The sequence below is a fragment of the Lissotriton vulgaris genome, chromosome 5, assembly GCF_964263255.1.
Source record: "Lissotriton vulgaris chromosome 5, aLisVul1.2, whole genome shotgun sequence".
Classification (NCBI taxonomy): Eukaryota; Metazoa; Chordata; class Amphibia; order Caudata; family Salamandridae; genus Lissotriton; species Lissotriton vulgaris.
The window spans coordinates 983,580,223-983,601,582 of NC_141693.1; the positions used below are offsets into that span (position 1 = coordinate 983,580,223).

At 48.5% G+C, this 21,360-nt stretch overlaps 1 protein-coding gene across 2 annotated transcripts in view; it reads right to left on the reverse strand.

Annotated features, from left to right (window-relative positions):
- ALDH18A1 (aldehyde dehydrogenase 18 family member A1) overlaps positions 1–21,360 on the reverse strand; it is a 508,980-nt gene that overhangs the window by 45,740 nt on the left and 441,880 nt on the right. For both annotated transcript variants that reach the window (XM_086922580.1, XM_086922579.1), the window contains exon 15: positions 17,552–17,673. In XM_086922580.1, coding sequence (XP_086778706.1) covers positions 17,552–17,673 — 122 coding nt within the window. The remainder of the gene's footprint in view (positions 1–17,551; positions 17,674–21,360) is intronic.

The window sequence follows — 21,360 nt, forward strand, 5'->3', positions numbered from 1 at the left end:
CCCAAGTCCCCCATAAAATCTTTCGCCTCGATAGGGTTGAATTCGGGAAGGGAGTATACATGTGAAATACATGGCGATAAGGCATGTCTCAATTGTAGGTATTTGTAGAACTGAGCATGTGGCATGTCATATTCATGCCTGAGGTCCTGAAAAGATGTCATCGTGGTACCACGCATAACGTTGCCCAACATGGCTAGACCAATGACGTCCCATTGTTTAAATCCTGCTAATGTAGTCACTTGTGGTATAAGGCCGCTCTGCCAGAGTGGGGTCTCCCTCGTCAACTGCTGCAACCATCCCACCGACGCAGTGAGTCCCTTCACATGCCAAAGACAACCCGAGTAGCTGGCGGCAGCTTACGCTGCTTCTCTCGCGGCGCATAGAGCAGTCTATGTGGCAACATATCACCTATCAGCCATTTCTCCACTCGATATGCCGGGCCGTTACTAATACTGTACCACCAATCATTCAAAACCAAAAGGTGGGATGCTGCGTGATACGATTGGAGATCTGGAGTCACTATACCCCCACCAAAAGGTTGACTGGAAGCACGTTCTGAGGGACACCCTAGTGGTCTGGTCACGCCACAAAAAGCGGCTCAGCCTGGAGTTTAGCTGTCGGAACCAAGAAGGTGCTATCGGAAAGGGGTGATTCTGTAGTTGGTATAGGAGACGAGGGAGGGACACCATTTTAAATATTGCGGACCTGCCCGGTATAGAGAGGGGCATACGCGACCACGCCTCCATCTCTGCTTGCGTGCCCATCGAAATTGGGGTGATATTTTTATCCCATGATATAGATTGTGCTTCCGAAATATATAAAGAAGATATTTCAAACCGGTCGTAGCCACCGTCACCTCCGCCGTCCAGGTGCCCATAGCCGAACCCCCAAGCACGGGCCAAAGTACAGAATTCTTGGCATTCATATACAAGTCAGTGTGTTGACCGAAGATCTGCATGATGCGGAGAATACGCGGCCCTGATCGGTGGGGATCCATAAGAAAAAACAGGACGTCCGCATAGAGAGCAATCCGGTCCGCAAACCTTCCCGGCCACTCAAAGCCCGTAACCTGTGCGTCAATACCAAGCGGCTAATGGTTCCATAGCTAAGGCAAATAAATATGGGGAGAGGGGGCAGCCTTGTCGAGTACCGCGTCCTATAGGGAAGGGATTGGACACAGCTCCAGCGATTAAGACCGAGGCCGAAAAGTCAGTGTAAAGATGTTTGATATAGGAAATAAGAAAAGGTCCGAAATGTATATGTTGTAATAGATCAAACAAGTAAAGCCATCCCAGAGAGTCGAACATTCTGTCAATATCAGCTAAAAGCAGGGCCACTGGGCCCTGAAGGCGATCGATGGCCGCAACCGCATTATGTACACACCTGATGTTACGATTGGTATCCCACTGGGGCATAAAGTCGGCCTGATCTGGGTGAACCAGTTTGGACATATAGGGGAGGATAAGATTGGCTAGCGCTTTGGCCAGTAATTTTGCCTTGATGTTTAACTGTGAGATAGGGTGATATGAGAAGTGCTTATCCAGGGGCCTGCCGGGCTTGGGGAAAACCGCTATTCCAGTTTCCCCTCGTCAAGGGCTCTATGTATCGCTTCCAAGTAATAGGGAAGGAATGGAGTCTGAAACAATTAAAAAAAAATTGCCCCTGGTGATTTTCAGGATCGCAAGTCGAACAAGACAGCGCCCAACTCGTCAACTGTCAGCGGGACATCTAAGTCGCATCTTGCGCTGTCCGAAATGGCTTTGGGAGGCAAATCAAGGTATTGCTGGACTGGAGGTTCCGGGAGGGCGTCCCTGCGAGCATAGAGCTCCGTATTGTACATTGCAAAACTAGCAGCAATTTGAGCAGGGTCGGTAGGTGTCTGGCCATCCCAGTCAGGGATACACGGTATGCTCACTGGGCTGAAAGCTTGCTGGCACAAGGGATGTAGAAGCAAACTTGATTTGTCACCCCATTGATAAATTTTGCTGCGGGATGCCAGCCAAGCCTCATTGCGAAGGGTGTTCGCATAGGTTTGTTGGAGAAGGAGCAATTGGCGGCGGTGTGACCCACCGTGCTAGTCTCAACATTTGTATTCTAGTAGCAAAATCTGGGCCTCGGCTGACTCAAGGCCTCCCGGTTCTTTTTCCATCGTGCGGCACAGTATGCGATGTCCACTCCCCTCATGGTGGGCTTCATCGCATCCCAGAGCATGGCCCGAGAATCCACCATGCCTGAGCACTCAGCGAAATATGCTGTGAGGGCCTGATGTAAATGAGTCGTGCACTGTGGGTCTTGGAGATGTCACGGCGACAAGCACCATCGAAAGGGGGGGGGGGGAGGCGCGGCACTGCCAGGCAGAGCGTTAGGGCCACTGGAGAATGATTAGACAGACCTCTAGGTAAGAAATCTGTTGCTGTGATTAAAAAATAGTAGGAGGTTGGTATAAACACGTAATCAAGCCTGGAGAACGAGTCATGGACCGCCGAGTAGTACGTGTAGCCTTATGTAGCTGGGTGCATATGCCTCCATGTGTCCAGCCACACCATGTTGTACCCCATGAACGTGTGCAGCCGTGTAGGTCTTGCTATCTCAACACAATTGTCTTTTTTAGCTTAACTATTAGAGATAATGTGTTTTCAGCAATTGTTTAATTTTGTGGAACACAATGGCCTTTTACATCCAGCACAGATGGTATTTCATTCAGGTCATAGGAAGGAGGCCACACAGGTGTCAGTTCTTGACAACTTACAACGCTCTGGCGATGCAAACACTCATACTACCCAGATTCTTTTAAGTCTTACAGCGGCATATGATACTGCAAGTCATTCTTGACTAGACTGTCTGACTTAGGAATCAAAGATCTGGCCGTATTATGAACTGTAGATTGTCAGAAGAAGAGATCTTCTCAGACATCTTTATCACCTTTTCAATCTTCTGCACGAACCTGCAGATAATGTCTCTTTCAGAGGTCTGTCCTGTCACTGCTACTACTTAATCTATATAGGATCCCCCTAACCGATCTAATTCAATCATTTGGTTTGAACCTCTCCCTTTACCTAGATGATACTCAAATTATTGTGAGAATTCGAGAGATCTGCAGAACGTAGCAAGTCTACTTCCTCTCTGTTGCACCAAATCCTCTGAATTCTACAAACAATCTTTATGGCAGCACATTTTGGGCCCTCTGCCCACTCCTGCAAGAGTGGTGAGAAATCTAGGTGTAAAAATATGTTCTTCCTTAACCTTAGTTAATCAAGTTTCAACCGTTTCAGAAAAATGTCTTTACTAACTGCACACACAAGACACGATTTCTATGTCTTTTCCTCATCAGAGAAAGTGCAAATTCAAAGAGTCAACAACAGTGTATTATTGCAGTAAATTAATCTCGATTTGCCAGCCTTTATGATTCAAATACTGCCACTCGTTCAGAAATATGCTGCTTGACTGGCCTAAGGGCTTCACAGAATCACATTACACTTGTTTTGGCCTCTTTGCACTGGCAAACTCTGAGGAAATGAATTTATTTAAAGTCTCTATGTCCACTGCACAAGGCAGTCAACATGCCTGATCGATTGCTTCTTCAGAAAAGATTTGAATGTTATTCTACTGGTCATTTGAAAACCCTAGGTAGCAGTTTTTTTCGGCTGCAGCCACTTTCAGATAGTGTTCCTTACTACTGAACATATTGTCTGAATCTAACTTGTTGAGATTTTGGAACTTGATTAAACCCTGGTTATTTCCCTGCTCTAAATCCTTCAATTGTGCATGTTGTATTATCTCTCGGTCTTGAATATCTAGTCTTGGAATCTTAGCACCAACATACCCTAGTTAGAGAGATTGCTTTGTTTAATAAGTACTAGATATAAATGAAAATAATTTTTACCTTTCAAGGTTATGTAATATACTGACTGACAAGTCAGATGGCTTTATTTTAGCAATGCTATACTTTGTCCATTTTATGCCCTGTGATAAATTAGCACATTCCCTGTAATCTTGAGTACTGTACACAAAGCACCGTATTTGATCACATTCTGCACCTAGCAATCTTGGCCAAAAGCCCCACGGGGCAGGTCCACTGTCAACTCTATATTGTTTTACTGATGGCGGGACATGTCCTTCCGCTCTACCCTGTTTGCAGTTTGTACTTGTAAATTGTGGTACTGCTTTTGAAACAGGTCCATATTGCACCAAGTGTAACTGGGTCCGCTAATCTTTGTTTGAAACTCTCCTATTGAATTTTAAACAAGAGTAAGGGGGTTGACAAAGCAGGACAAAATACAGTGCAATTCCGACAGGGGTACAGCATGTAAAATGTTGGCCAGCATTATTATGCTATGGAGTGTCTGGTACACTAAATTGTCACATGTAACAGTTAAACAGGCACCTGGTAATACACAGAGAATTTTGTGCACATACACCTCAGCGCATAGTCATCACGATTGACTATTCATGTGGGGCCAATTGTATGGTACAGGCCATGTGATATTGACAAAGGTACAAATCAGTTACAAAATCAACAGCAAAGGGGGAAAATACATTTTTCAAACTAAACCTCACAGCCCTCCCACACTCTAACTAATCACAGATGTAGTCAATAGTACCTTTGTTTTCAACAATCGACCCAGCAAACCTTAATTGAGGTGTGGGGTGAGCATTTAAGTATCCATCAATGCCTCGTGTGTTTGATGTGGACTAAGTTGTCAGGTCTCCACAACTGCCTCATCCTCTCCCGCAGGGGCCTCTGGGGAATCTGGATCTGTGTGTGGGTCGGTTTGAAAATCCTGCAGTATGGTGTCACAGCAGCTGTAGGGAATTTATGAAACCCTAAATGATCCTGTATGTGTAACGAAACGAATATGCTACTTACCAGTATGCATCTGTTCTTGGCATGTAGGGCTGCTGACATTCATATCTGTGCATAGATCGCCGCCTAGTGTTGGGTCCGGATGATTGCACATTGTTGTCCTGGAAGAGCCTTCGAAGTATCACGAGATAGGTGGCTCCTCCCCTGGACTACAGTGCGCATGGGCATCGACTCCATCCTCAGATTGTTTTAAGCCATTGTGGCCAAGATGGAGTGAAACTAAGTGAATGATGACCATGCCAGAAGTATATGTGAATTCTGCAGCTGCTACAGGCGCCGGGGAGGAGGGCGGGCGATATGAATGTCAGCAGCCCTACATGCCAAGAACAGATGCATACTGGTAAGTAGCATATTCGGTTCGAGGCATGTGGGCTGCTGAATTCATATCTGTGCATAGAATACATAGCAGTCCCTCCATTAACGGCGGCCGCCCGTGCCAGCCTGCAGCAGTTTGGAAAAGTGTTTTTAGAACAGCCTGCCCTACAGCTGCCTGCTGTTTGGAGTGCACATCAACACAATAATGCTTTGTAAATGTGTGTGTGGTAGACCATGTGGCTGCTCTACATATGTCTTCCAAAGGAATATTTCCAAGGAAAGCTATGGAGGCCCCCAACTTTCTGGTGGTGTGGGCCCTTGGTGGAATGGTGAGAGTACGCTTGGCTTTCAGATAGCAGATCTGAATACATTTAACGATCCACCTAGCTATACCAGCCTTGGAAATGGGGTTACCTTTGTGTTGTGGCGCAAAGGCAACAAAGAGTTGTTTAGTTTTCCTCGAATCCTTGGTCCTATCGATGTAATTCATCAGGGCCCTCTTGACGTCAAGGGTGTGGAGCATTCTCTCCGCCAATGACTCAGGATTTTGGAAGAAAACAGGCAATTCAATAGTTTGGTTAATATGGAATTGAGACATCACCTTAGGAAGGAATTTAGGGTTAGTGCGAAGCACCACCCTGTTAGAATGAATTTGAATAAATGGCTCTTGAATAGTTAGTGCTTGTAGCTCACTAACTCGTCGCAGTGATGTAATCGCTATAAGGAAAGCTACTTTCCACGTCAAGAATTTATGAAACCCTAAATGATCCTGTATGTGTAACGAAACGAATATGCTACTTACCAGTATGCATCTGTTCTTGGCATGTAGGGCTGCTGACATTCATATCTGTGCATAGATCGCCGCCTAGTGTTGGGTCCGGATGATTGCACATTGTTGTCCTGGAAGAGCCTTCGAAGTATCACGAGATAGGTGGCTCCTCCCCTGGACTACAGTGCGCATGGGCATCGACTCCATCCTCAGATTGTTTTAAGCCATTGTGGCCAAGATGGAGTGAAACTAAGTGAATGATGACCATGCCAGAAGTATATGTGAATTCTGCAGCTGCTACAGGCGCCGGGGAGGAGGGCGGGCGATATGAATGTCAGCAGCCCTACATGCCAAGAACAGATGCATACTGGTAAGTAGCATATTCGGTTCGAGGCATGTGGGCTGCTGAATTCATATCTGTGCATAGAATACATAGCAGTCCCTCCATTAACGGCGGCCGCCCGTGCCAGCCTGCAGCAGTTTGGAAAAGTGTTTTTAGAACAGCCTGCCCTACAGCTGCCTGCTGTTTGGAGTGCACATCAACACAATAATGCTTTGTAAATGTGTGTGTGGTAGACCATGTGGCTGCTCTACATATGTCTTCCAAAGGAATATTTCCAAGGAAAGCTATGGAGGCCCCCAACTTTCTGGTGGTGTGGGCCCTTGGTGGAATGGTGAGAGTACGCTTGGCTTTCAGATAGCAGATCTGAATACATTTAACGATCCACCTAGCTATACCAGCCTTGGAAATGGGGTTACCTTTGTGTTGTGGCGCAAAGGCAACAAAGAGTTGTTTAGTTTTCCTCGAATCCTTGGTCCTATCGATGTAATTCATCAGGGCCCTCTTGACGTCAAGGGTGTGGAGCATTCTCTCCGCCAATGACTCAGGATTTTGGAAGAAAACAGGCAATTCAATAGTTTGGTTAATATGGAATTGAGACATCACCTTAGGAAGGAATTTAGGGTTAGTGCGAAGCACCACCCTGTTAGAATGAATTTGAATAAATGGCTCTTGAATAGTTAGTGCTTGTAGCTCACTAACTCGTCGCAGTGATGTAATCGCTATAAGGAAAGCTACTTTCCACGTCAAGAATTGAATCTCGCAGGAATGCAGTGGTTCAAAGGGAGGACCCATCAGCCGGGTGAGGACCACATTGAGGTTCCACTCCGGAGCTGGTGGAGTCCGCGGAGGAATGACTCGTTTGAGTCTTTCTAGAAAGGCCTTAATGGCAGGCACTCTGAAAAGTGAGAGGTGCTGCCTGTTCTGGAGATAAGCGGCCATTGCGGATAGATGTATGCGAATGGAAGCATAGGCCAGATTACATTTGTACAAATGGAAAAGATAACAAATGATGTTCTGAATAGATGCTTCTAGCGGGTTAATGTTGTGGTCTGCACAATAAATGACAAACCGCTTCCACTTTGCCGCATAGCATGCTCTTGTGGTGGGCTTCCTTGCCTCCCGGATGATGTCCATACAGTCAGGAGGCAAGTGTAGGTAGCCAAACTCTAAGACCTCAGGAGCCAGATCGCCAGGTTGAGCTGTTGCGGATCTGGATGCCGAATGTCGCCATGGCTCTGCGTCAGAAGGCTGGGTGTGAGGCGTAGCCTTTGATGCGGTACCACGGACAGTTCCAGAAACGTGGTGTATCATGGCTGGCGAGCCCACGTTGGAGCAACCAGGATGAGAGTCATCGAGTGCTGCCTGAGCTTGCGTGCCACCAGCGGTATCAGAGGTGCTGGGGGAAACGTACGCAAATTTGCCTGACCAGTTCATCCATATCGCATTGCCCTGCGACTGTGGGTGTGGGTGTGGGAACATGGCGGCGAAGCTTTGGCATTTTGCGTTCTGCCTTGTGGCGAACAGGTCTATCTCCGGATGACCCCACCTTTGGAAGTACGGTTGGAGTACTGATGGATGTATCTCCCACTCGTGCATTTGGTGGCTGTACCTGCTGAGCAGGTCCGCCATCTGATTGTCCTTGCCCGGGAGGTGTTCCGCCATGAGGAAGATGTTCCTCTGAATGGCCCACTTCCACATGCTCTGAGCCAGATGAGACAGCTGCGGAGAGTGTGTTCCTCCCTGCTTTTGAATGTAGTACATGGCCGTCATGTTGTCCGTCCGGATCAACACGACCTTGTTGCACAGATGTACTTTGAAGGCTTTTAGTGCCATGAAGATCACCATCAGTTCCAGAACATTGATGTGCATCTTCCGTTGCTGTTACGTCCATAGTCCCTGCACAGTGTAATGGAGTACATGAGCTCCCTATCCTTGGAGAGAGGCGTCCGTTGTCAGGATGATCTGCGGCACAGGCTCTTGGAACCGGCGTCCCTTGCAAAGGTTTCGTGGATTCCACCAATGCAGAGAGTTGTATGCCCGACCGCTCACCAACACTAGGTCTTTCAACTGCCCGTGAGCCTGAGTCCACTGACGTGCTAAGCACTCCTGAAGTGGGCGCATATGTAGTCTCGCGTGCGGGACTATGGAGATGCAGGAGGCCATCATGCCTATCAACTGCATGAACACTCTTGCTGGAAGCGAGTGTTGAGGTCTGAACTTCTGTATCAGCGATTGAATGCTGCTGACCCTCACTGAATTTGGCTGTGCTGTGGCTGCCAGAGTGTTTATGGTCGCACCCAGATACTGCCGTATGTGGGCGGGTATGAGGTGGGATTTTAGGTAATTCAGTGAGAATCCCAGATCGTGCAGGAGGTGAAACGTGTGGGACATGTGTGCGGCACACTGCTGGGCTGACTTTGCCTGGATGAGCCAGTCATCCAGATAAGGGTAGACATGGATGTTCCGTCTCCTGAGGTGCGCCGCCACTGTCGCCAGGCACTTTGTGAACACCCTGGGTGCCGTGGTGACACCGAAAGGCAAAATCTTGAACTGGTAGTGCTGGTTTTGTATGGTGAACCGGAGGTACTTCCTGTGTGAAGGGTGCAGTGGAATGTGAAAGTACGCATCCTTTAGGTCTAAAGTTGCGAGAAAATCCCCCTGACTGAGCAACGGGAGCACTTGCTGCAAGGTCAGCATATGGAAGTGCTCCGACAGGATGTAGTGGTTGAGTGGCCTGAGGTCCAGGATGGGCCTGAGGGACCCGTCCTTTTTTGGTATTAAGAAGTACAGGGAGTGGCGGAGCCAGGCCGGCGGCCATGATGGTCGCCCGGGCTCCCGGCTCCGTCGACCTTCCTCTCCCGCCGCCTGAACTACCTTGCTTTCCTGCTCGGCTCCGGTACTACAGCTTGTCGGAAGGTGTGGGGCGCAGCTGCGTCCAACTCCGTGGGATTTCTGAGCCCCGTAGCCGGAGAAACGGACCCCCGTAGGCAGTGGCCTACATGTGATTTGCAGCCGGGACCCCGAGTAATGCAGCGGCCGCTCTGGAACGCAACAACAACGGCCACAAGGACCCGGAAGTTGCCGGTCGGCCGCCACGGAAGGTCAGTTCACCTTTGCGACTGTGTTTCCAGCGCTCATTTTCTGTCGCCCGGAAGACGAGGACCACCTCATCACTCTCCCTCCCTCCGATTGCACCTGGATGGCGGTGTAGACCCGAATTTCGCCATTTGCCTCCACACTGGAACTTTGATTGATCAGCGCGACAGCATTATATCCGCGCCCTAGCTGACTGGCTCCGGTTGCTACACGAAGTGCTTGCTACGCTCTTCTTGATTGAAGGGGCTTGTGTGATACCGTCAGCGGAGCAGAGGGGATGGCGCTCACACGCCGGTGCAGAGTGGAGGTAATGTTTGCGCTGTAACTATGTATAGCGGTGAGAGTTGGCGGCTCTGGTGTTTGACTGAGCGGCGCTCGTCCTGTGGTGGCGATGCTTCTATGGGACTGACCCGGCTGCGGCGGTGGATGTGTGCACTGGAGTCTGCGGGGGGAGATCGAATACCCCCAACATGTTATTTGCCACGGGACTGCTTTCAGTGCTTCTACAATGGAGAGTGGGCCCGGAGCCATTCACGTTTTTTGGAGACTTTGTTTATGTGGCCCCCGACATGTTTGACCGTGTAGATATTACTGCGGAGAGCTGAGGCAGCTTTATCGATGGCTTAGAGATGTCTGATAATGTGTGGGAATTTCCAGCTCGTCTCCAGTGGACTGCTACCTTGTCGCCCGGCCTCATGGACACATGGTTTCCCTTTGTACTCCATCAGTGGTGACTCTGTCTTTTGCCCTGTGTTGTGCTGTGGGACTCAGACACTGTGAGAATACTATTCTTCTTGCGTAATGTCCTGTTCCTCTGACAATGGACGACTACAAGATGGCGGATGGCTTTCAAGTGTGCACTATTCTGTGGTACTGCAAGACTTCCGACTCTTCCTCGAACTGGCTGATTCCCAATTTGATTGTCTGTGCTTACGTGACTCATTAGGGACTTGGTCTCTCTGGTGGTAGCGCGGGGGGGGGGGGGTTTCCTGTCTGGCCGGATAACTTGGGGAGCTGAGTGGGGACTACTGTTCTGTTTAAGATGGTGTCCTTGATGTCCTGTTCTTCTTTTGGTATTATTGAGATGCCAGGTGGCCGAGGGGGGGAGGAGGGGGGATTGGGGGGGCGGTGTTTGGGGGGGGGGTGGCCGGGGACCTGCACTGGGGACCCCCCGAGATTTCTTTCTCCTATCGTGGGGCGCTAGTTAGTCTTATTCTTTTAACCCTTTTCTTTATTCTTGTGTGGAATAATGTTCTTTCTCTTTTACTCGTCTCTCTTCTATATTTCGGGTTTAGACATGGGCGACAGGCACGCTGCTCGGGGGGTAGGCCGTAGCCGTATGCAGGGTTGGGGGAGGGGGGATGGGGGATGGGATTTTTGTTCTTTCAGTTTCTATGGCCTGTTTTCTCTTTGTGATTCTTGGCTTTCTGTATCTTATTCCTTTGTTTTTCTTTCCTTGGATACTGATTAGGGGTAACTCACCGTACATTTTTCGGATTCAATGTCAGGGGTGGACGTCTTATTACTGCACTGCGATACAGCGGGTAGTCACTGTATCGGTGGGGGACTTGTTCGGTTTTCGAATATCCTGATTATTTACATTTGTGCCTCTCCCCCGCCTGCGGTGGCTCTGACTGTGAATATCCTGTTTTTATGTGACACCCTTGAATTGAGATGGCTTAATTGTGCGGGATCAGATTCTGCTCTTCTTATTTTAAAAAAGAAACCTTCGTTTATCCTGTAGTCGCTTTGGTGACATGCTCTTCTGAGTTGCATCGTAGATCCTGGAGGGCGTATTTTCGTACTGTTTATGACTTGCATTGCTCGCTTCGCCTTACTGTGTCCTGATGGCCGACCATAGTGGTCCATTGGCTTGTGTATGTAACTGATTCTTGCAACAATAAAGGTTTACCAAAAATAAAAAAAAAAAGAAGTACAGGGAGTAGACCCCTGTGCCTCTTTCCTGCACAGGCACGAGCTCTATTGCTCCTTTTTGCAGCATAACGGTGACCTCCTGCTGCAATAAGTGCAAATGCTCGGCCAACATAGGACGGTGTCTTGGGTGGAGTGGACGTTAACTCCAGACAATAACCGTATTGTACAAGTTTTCTGACCCACCTGTCTGTGGTGTTGGACTTCCAGACTGGCAGGAACTGCTGGAGTCTCCCCCCGACCGGTGTTGTGTGGTCGGGGGGCAGTGACAAGGCGTCACTGTTTGTTTGTGGCAGAGGATCTGGAGTTGTTGTTTCCACGACCTCTGCCCTTGGCGCTGTTACCACGATATCCACCTCGACTCTTGTTGGTGTATGTGGACTGAGTGTTGCCCTTGTAGTACTGCGTGGACTGGGAGAGCTGGCCTCTGGAAACGCCTCTAGTGCTTGAGCGACAAAAAGACCCACCCCGAAACTGCTGGGACTGTAAGGCACCCATGGATTTAGCAGTTTCCGTGTCCTTTTTAATTTTTTCTAGGGTGGTGTCAACCTCCGGGCCAAACAGGTGATCTGGATTCACTGTTTGATTAAGGATGGTGGTTTGGATTTCCGGCTTAAATCCAGAGATTCTCAGCCAGGCATGTCGCCGTAGCATAACACTAGTGTTGACAGCCCTGACTGCGGTATCAGCTGCATACAGAGCGCATTTAATCGAAGCATTAGAGATCAGCTTCCCTTCCTGAATCAGCATCTCAGCCGCCTCCTTGTATTCATCAGGCAGGTGCTGCAACAGGGTCTCCAGTGTGTCATAGTGTGCCCGGTCATACCTCGCCAGAAGCGCTTGTGTATTTTAAATGCGCCAGATGTTGGCTGCCTGTGCTGCTACCCTCTTCCCCGATGCCTCAAAGACCTTGGATTCTTTGTCTGGGGGAGGAGCATCACCCGTAGTCTGAGAATTAGCCCTCTTCCGGGCATTCAAAAAGAGAAGGGAGTCCAAAGGCAACTGTCCTTTGATGTAGGTAGGATCAGTAGGCGCCGACTTGTATTTCTTCTCAATCCTAGGGTTTATCACCCTCGCCCTGGTAGGTTCTTTAAAGATCTCGCCAGCATGTTTTAAAACACCTTTCAGCAAAGGCAGAGTCTTAACAGTTCTTTCTGAGACTGAGAAGGTATCAAAAAGGAAGTCGACATCAACAGGGTCAGCATGGAGCTGGACATTGTGATTGTTAGCTGCCCGTTCAATGAGGGCATTGAAAGCTGCAGAGTCTTCTGTAGGAGACGTCTTTGCAGAAAATAGTTGAGGGTCTTGTCCTGCTTGAGGATCGCCTGGGTCAGCACCAGCGGCCCAGGGTTCGTTGGTATCCTCAGGGTCTGTATAGACAGGATAACTGTACTCGTCCTCATCATCTCACTCTCCAGCATCCACATCAGAGTAAGTGGGCGAAACATCATGAGTCTGTGGGGAGAGTGGTTCCACCAAGACGGGAGTGAAAGCAGAGTCCTTTTTCTTGAGAGGGATCTTGTAGGACTCCATTGGGCGTTCCGGGGCGATTTTCCGCTTGTGGAGGGAAAGCCTGCCCGTTTCGGCATCAATTAAGTGTTCCTGATGCTCGTCCACTGAAGGTCGTCGAGGCTGTGGGCTGGGGACCACCGCTGACGACTTAGGCGCCGAGGAGACCTTCTCTGGAACGCTGGCGACCGCCTTAGGAGCGAAAGCCTTTGGCGCCGTCTTCGGCGGCATCGTAAAATGGATAATCGTGGACGCCTTTCGCGGCTCCTCCACCGGTTTCGTAGGCGGAGGATCCTTCGGACCGACCGGTAAGGTCCTGTCCCTGATGCGCTGCAGGGAGTCCGTCACCTTCTTGGTGAACGCGGCGGATGGGCGCGCCGGTTCGACGGAATCCGTCGAGGCCTCACCTAAAGTCTACTCTCGGGGTGTGCTGCTCTTGACCTTGTCCTGTTGACGCGGAGTCGCGAGAACCTTCGGGTCATCCAGTCGCTTCTTCGGGTCACCGAGAGCTTTCTTCGAGTCGCCGTGGCCTTTGCCGGTGTCGACCGTCTTCGGCGCCGACGCGCTCGACTCGATCACCTTGACTTTAGTCTTTGGCGCGGCAGACTTCGTCTCGACGCCCTGGACTTGAGCCTTCGGCTCGACAGCACCCTTCGGCGCCGAGGGCTCCGAGGCCTTGGAGCCGACCAACGCGATGCGCACTTTCGGTTTCGAGGACGGCACCTGCGCAGTTTCTTGTGTCGAGACCGTAGGTTTCGATTTGCCAGGGTGTGGCTCAACAGCAATGTCCGTGGCCGAGCCCGAAGGCGGGGCCGTAGAACCCATGGTAAGATCTTGGGTAAGGCCTGAAGGCGATCCCTCGACCTGAGCCTTATGAATTGGCACGGCCCCAGAGTCAGTTTGAGGAAGCTCTTCGTCCGAGCTATCCTCCATGGCCCCGAGGGCCCCGTCGTCGTCTCCTACCTCGTCGACGACTTCTTCGGCCTCTAACATCTCTGCATCCGCGTCGTAGTCTTAGTCGACGTCCGACGCGGGGTTTGACTCACTATTTTCCTGGATAGATTCGTCCTCGACATCCCCTGCATCGCAGATGTCCACAGGCGCCGGTGCAGCATGCTGGGCCTCCTGGCGCGCAGCTCGTCGAAGCTGAAGCGTCTTCTTGGACCTGAAGCGTGAACAAGCCATACACTTGGCTTCATCGTGGTCCGGCGACAGACACTTGTTGCACACCGGATGGACGTCGATGTGGGGATACTTCGAGTTGCAGACAGGACATCTCTTAAATGGACTACGATCCATGATGGACGGTCGATAGGGTCTGAAGCGTCGACTGGGCCTTCCGCGTCGAAAGCACGCTGGTGTAGGGAATCCGGCTCGGAACCGAGCTGGAAGAACTAAGACTGAACGCAAGACTATACCGACGTATTAGACTAAAGACCTTTTGGTCTTAAGAAAGTTTTTTATCGATTCCGACAAGAGGGAATTCAAAAACATCTGAACCCAATGGCGGAAAAAAACAATCGGAGGATGGAGTCGATGCCCATGCGCACTGTAGTCCAGGGGAGGAGCCACCTATCTCGTGATACTTCGAAGACTCTTCCAGGACAACAATGTGCAATCATCCGGACCCAACACTAGGCGGCGATCTATGCACAAATATGAATGTCAGCAGCCCACATGCCTCGAACCGCTTTCTGCCTGGGCCCACACCAGGAGCGACTGCTTCAAGGACACCAGAGGTGGAGGTTCTGGTGACTTACACTGTCTCGTGATGAGGCGTTTAGCTGCGAGCATGCCTAAATCAAGGAAATGGGAGGTGATTTTTTGTCTCTTAAAACAAGGCACATACTTACCATGTGTGCATCACTGTGCGACATGTGCAGGCGAAAAATTGGGCTGTGTTGCCTGACAGTAAATAGAGGGGAGTAGACAGGCCCACAACATATGAAGGTGGTCAGCGTTGGGTAGGTGACATCTAGGACAAGCAGCATCGGTGTGCTTAAAGTAATGGTTAATTTTGGCAGGAGTGAGGTAAGCCCTTTGGACAATAGAATATCGAATGAGGAAGAAGCGAGCATTACGAGGGACTTGGACCAGGCTCTTATATGGTAGTCCACTCTTTGTCCGTACATGGAAGAGCCAACAGGGTCCGCTAATCTGATACTACATTTACAGACTCCATTGCCAAATTCACATATTTTGGACAACTGTGGGGATTTTGAAAACCTCCTGGGTACATCTAGGCGAGCCTTTCAGTAGGGTATTAATAAAATGTCTCTAGCATCCCCCACATATTTTCAGAACAGGGTAAACAGACTGAAGCTAAGATTTTCAGCTCCAAAAAGTGTTATGTGTAGAAATTTCCACTCCTCACAGCCAGAGCAATAACAAGAAGACCTTTGTTAACTGGCAGCTCTCCTATACATTTTTGTAGTTTCTATTTTGGGATTTCTCAAACACCATAGAATGAAAATACAACAAACCATAGCTGGAACTTCCTAAGTACAATTGTTCTCTTCAAGTAAGTTGTTGAGGTTTAGAGTGGTTATCCTCGACAAGATTTTCTATATCAGAGTTTGATTAGGAAATGTAACTTTCTGGACACTCCCTATAACATTTCTCACATTGGCCTATCTGCATTAAAAGATTTTTAGATCAAACGGAGGTGAAAAATTGTCAGTTTTGTGCAAATTAGCCATGTGTCTAAAGTTGTAAGCCACCCAAAAACGAATTGCTTTTCCTAAGATAAGATAAGCCCAGGGCGCATGCCGTGGCCCTGGTCTCCTTAAACAGCTCGCGAACGGAGTCCACCTTGTCCCCAAACAGGCGAGTCCCATTGTACTGCATGCGGATGATGGATGACTGGACTTCACCTGAAAAACCAGTGGACCATATACAAGCGTGGTGGTGAATGGCGACACTGGTACAGATGGCCCACACAATGGAACTGGTGATGTCCAAGCCACAATGAACTGCAAACTTGGTTGCAGCGTGACCGTCCTGTATGACCTGGATGAGGACCGGTCAGAGATTGTTTAGGGACACCTGGGAGTATTTGAGCCACAGAGTCCCAAAGGGTGTGAGAGTAGTGCCCCAGCAGGCAACTGGCATTTACTGACCCAAGCGCCAAGATGATGGATGAGAAAACACTCTTCCTGAATATCTCCACCCATTTTGACTCCCTATTGGGGGTGTGTGTAGCGAGCTACAGAGGGAGAGTTATTGGGAATGAGTTGGGATTAGTTTTGCTTACAGATGCCTGCCTCAACAAAAGAGGTAAGGGGTGCGGAGACAAAAATGCATGGTCTCCTGGAGCAGGGCAGTGGTGTTATACAATTTGCAGGTTGGTCACGGGGCCAGAGCAAGGTGTGGCTGATGCCACCAACAAACTTTTTGTAAGGGCCTTGTTAAAAGTTAAGACAGGCTCAATAGATGTTGATTTGGAGAAAACTAGCGTCAACGGCAGCCAGGCGCGACTTCAATTGAATGTCAGTGAGTAAAATTGGAGTCTCGTCTTCCGACATTGTTGGAGTCAGCATTGGCGTCAATGCGCTGGAAACCGAAGCCAAACGAAGCCCCATTATGGGATTGGAGGGTCCACTTAGCACCGCGGGCCTACCTACGGTCAGTAACCCAGGTGGATAGTCTCTCTGCTCCGTTGCGCCTGCATGTGTGAAAGAGGGAGTCGGCAAGCATCACAAACAGAGTATTGCATTGTGGAACATTTCAATCAGCTTAGGAGTGGCAGAAGGCCCCGGAAACTGTTCGTGCTGGAACAAGTTGCAGGATTGGCTCTCAGGTTGAAAGATTTTTGAAGCAAGATCGAACTGTATTGTCCCACTCCTTATCAGGGGAGTGTGAGCGACAAGAAGGGACTGAGTCCTATTTACATTTCTTGTGTTTCTCTTCAACTTACCCGATGTTTAGATCGAGAGGATAACCGACCCCTGGAACGACTTCGGCAACTTCTGGATCTCAAACAGGATTGAACTTTTACCAATGCTCAGTCACAGTTGATTTGGCAAAGTTGATTTGGATCTGTAACATACATTTGTTTGTCGATACTCCTTACTGGGCTTAAGCACAGTCGCTTTTGTAGGTGACATGTGCCTAGCACACTATAAATATATTTTTTAGTTAAGTCTCTCAAAGAGATGGGATGTAGCTCTGGATCCACATCTTGTGGCGTGGAAAGATAAGCGCTTAAATTAATGTTTGGGAGTGGTGCCTATAGAGGCTCAGCATGTCACTTCCAGGGCAGAACGATGTTAATGCGGAGCCATAAGGTAAAACCTACTGGCAGACAGAGGTTCTGCTGAAACGTTCTCTGATCCAGTCTGACCTGGGGAATATTCATAATGCGAGGATACGGCAGCCAGAATTCTCTATCACAAAATCTAGACTTACCGGTCAATATTTTTTGCAATCTTTATTTTGTCCTCAATATGGTGTCCCTTTGACGTTTTGGGGCTGATATTCAGGCTGCTCAACTAGTGGAAGAGGTTCAATCACTACCAGATGTATGCCTTAATCAAGTAGTAAAAATGAGCAGTGTTCTATAAGGTACATATAAGTTCTAGGTGGAGATTGTGGATGGGAACCTATTTTAAAACAAAAATGAATCCCAATACTATGTGCACATAAATCACACAAAAAAGAGTGAGGAATAATGCAGTATAAACACTCTCACAAGCAAGGTGAAATTATCCTCTTTCAAACTGACCTGTTCCACTCTTAGCATGTCAATAATCTGATCAAATACAGCGGTCCTCAGCAAATCTCGGTGGATTAATAGAGTTTCTACTGCATTACAGGCTGCAGGATAGTCACATTTTGAGTCTCTTACTATTGGTGGAAAGAAATGCAGAAAATATTGAAAATATTGAAAATCAACATTAGAAAACACAAAGTTTAAGTGTACCACAGTATTCCCTCACAAACAATCCAATGCCTTAGTTTAACTCTTATTTGCTCTTAATCAGACTTGGAAGTCAACCTCTTGTATGTATGATACTCCAAAATGTGGCATGTTGAGGAGATATTAAATGACTAAATAAATAACTTTATTCAATAAACCTTTTTAAGGTGCTACACTGAAAACAATACACAACTCTGATTGATCTGAATGATTGTTGGGAACGCTTGATCACTATTTATTCAGCTCCCAGCGTGAGAATATTTCAATAATTAGTGACAGCCCTTTTAAAACCGGTCAATTTCCCGAGTGAGGGAACAGACCAGAGTCTGGGGGATATTTATTCTACAAATGTCTCAGAAATGCCCATATTTAGTGATGCTTTTTCGTGTCCTCAGGATGGGCATTTCTAAATATCACTTAACCTCATAGGGTAAGATGCAGAGGTGAGATGTGTAATTATAGGGGAAGTCGTTGCTCAGCTTGACCCACAGTGTGTCCAAGCAGTACTACTTGAGGAAAAAGGTAGATCAAGCTTTGCATTTCTCAGCAACAGGGATGTTCTCTTAATGAATTCACTTTGAAAACACGCATAGGATCGTCAATCTCCAAATGAAAAGGTTACTTGCATTCGGTGACACCTTTTCTGGTAGAGACTAATTGCAGATTTGTCACCATGTGCATTTCTCTCAGGCACTAGACTAGATCCAGAAGCTTCAATAGCAATTACATAAGGAGGGAGTCAGGTGTGACATCAGCACACTTATGAAAAAACACAACTAAGTCAACAGGTCGGCTGTCATCTGGAGGTGGCTTACGACCGAGAGGAGGGCGGCTTTAGAAGCCACCCAATCTTCCCAGATGGGCTGCAACCACACCAATACCTTTGTGAACATTAAAGGTGCACTGCTCAGACCAAAGGGGAGCACAGAGAAATTAAAGTGATCGTGGCTTACCTAAAACTGTAGGTAAGTCTTGTGGTACCACAAGCCAGGAATATGAAAATAGGGGTCCTGAAAGTAGAGTGTCACCATCCAGTCTCCTGGATCCAGGGCAGGCAGACCTTAAGCCAGGGTAAGCATCTTGAACACTTCCATCCGGTGGAACAATCAGAGGGCGAAGATCAAGGATGGGGCGAAAGCCTCTGTCCTTTTTTAGCATCACAAAGAACAGAAACAACAACCAGACCTGATCTGTGATGCCAGTAGCCTCTCTATTAATCCCTTGGCCAAGAGAGCTTGACCTTCTCCACGGAGTATGGACAAGTGGTCTTCCGGGAGGTGTTTGGCTGCAGGTGGCATTTCTGGGGGAAAGGACAGAAAGATGGAGATTAGCCCTGCTCTACGATTTGTAGCACTCCTAGGTATGATGCTCCACTATGTGGGGGAAATAAAAGGCTACCTGATATGCTACCAGGGCCAATTTGAAGAATTTAAAAAGGTTTTGCAGTTGTGGGAGGGGTGGTGTGGGTTTGTGGTTCGGTAGTGTTTTGCACCTGTGGGTCTGAACGTTGTCAGCCAGCTCCCCCGCCTTGCATCCAAAAGGGTTGGGATGTCTGTTGCTGCTGAGGCCCATTTGGTATTGCCGCTGCATATATCCTCTGTAACGCCTTTAAAAGGGCATTCTTAGGGGAACTACTGAGCTGGCTGAGCTAGGACTAGAGAGTGAACAGTGGCTTTGCCCTCCTGAAATTACTCTAGAGCAGGGTCAGCCTTCGTCCCGAAAAGCTTTTAGCCATCGTACAGCAAGTCCATGAGGAGTTGCTGAACCATGTGCAGCGGATCCATTTGCGGCACCTAAGCACCTTGCTGGTGCAGACTACCCTATCCAGGCAGTTGGCTGTGTCCTGGCCAGAACAAATTCTATATTTAGCAGCATCTTGGCCGTCGAGGATGAGACATTGCAGGGTATGGTTTATCATCCTCTGGGACAGCTTGCAACACATTGCTACTCATGTGCGACTTGTGTCCTAGGAGGTATTGACGGATTGCAGGGCAAGACTGGCGCTGGTGAAAACTCTTTTTTTGCAAATTTTCCATTAGCTTGGATTCCCGATCAGGTAAAGTGGTGAGAACATAATTTGTGTTCAGATGGCTGGATGATGCCTGCACCACCAAGCTCTCCAGGCTACGATGCTGGAGCAAGAAGTTAGGATCCACAGGAGCAGACCTTTGACGTCTTGCCAATTGTCTGTTGACGGGGGTCAAGATCCTGGTATAGTCTAGGGGCCTCGTTAAAAGGTAAGAGGAGTTCTTGGTCAGTTGCTGCAGGGTTAAGAACCTCTGTCAAAATGTTGGTCTTGACCACATACATAGGTAAAGATAAGTCCAGTTCCTCCACTGGCCTCCTAATAGCAGCTGGGAAGGAGGCTGATTTTTCAGTAACAGTAGGAATAGGAGAGCAGAGGCCAGGGGAGGTGTCAAACCCACTGGCATTCTGCAAATCAAAAATATTCCTCTCATTATAAAATATATTGCCATCGCCATCTCAGTTGTATTTGCAGAACTCTAGGTTGGAATGACATGCGGCTTAAGCTTCAGAATCTGACAGAAGCATGGGATTTGAATCTGGCATTGGTGACATTGGAATCTGTGCAGGGTCTCGCATTTGTGGCATTGGACGGGCACTGAGATGGGAGCCAGCGGCGCTGTGCTACGCGATGGGGCTGACCTCTGGTGGAGTCGAGTGGTGCAGCCCGCATAGGAAATGGATCCGCCAATGATTTTCTGACAGGTTGCCACCTCAGCTTAGTATTACCCAAAGGCACTTTAGGGGCATTAAGTGGGCTACCAAAAATGGAGATGTCAGCCTCCTTCAGGCATCAAGCTTCTTCTGCCATGTCTGTCCACTGAGGAAGGGGGTCGGAAGGGGGGTGGAAGGGGGTGTGGGGGTGGGGGAGGGTGATCGAGTCGCAGTGGTTGAGAAGCAGGCTCTGTGGAGGTGCTCCGAGGCTTAGACATACCCTGGCATTGTGCAACTCAAAGTGGCAGGTCGTCTGTAAACGTGCTTGGACTTCTTGTCTTTCTTTGGAAAGGTTTGGACTTACCTTAACTCCTGGACCTTGAAGTACAGCGACCTTCAGATCAGTCTCCGAAGCCAGACTGTGTCGACGCCTACAACCAGACTTCTTTTGGAGCTTAGTGACAGCTAGCTTGGCCTTACAGCTCAGATTGCTTCCAATTCATCTTCAAGCAACACAAACACAATTTGTGTCGTGATAGGGTCAGAGACACCATAGGCAGACGCTGTGGATGACAGTCACTGACACTTGCCAGAGACAGTCATGACACAGCTTGAAACAGGTCATTTTAGGGTCAATATTTGTATGTTGGAAGAAAAGTTAGTGTGCAAATAACTTTTTCCTGAGGGAAAGTTCTGTAAAAAAAAGACAGTACTGCTAGCTCTGGATCAGCATCGGATAGTGCTGAAATAAACAAACTGACATCAGCGTGCGCAGGGGCGGTTTTATAGGGGCACTATCCTGATTAGACTGATCAGATGAGAAGTCGGACAAGGGAATTGCTATTAAAGTTTGCGGATCCAGTCTGGTGCTGGGAAATTTCACATGGTGAGCAATATGCAGTTAGAAGTCTCTATCAGAAGCTGTTTGATTAATG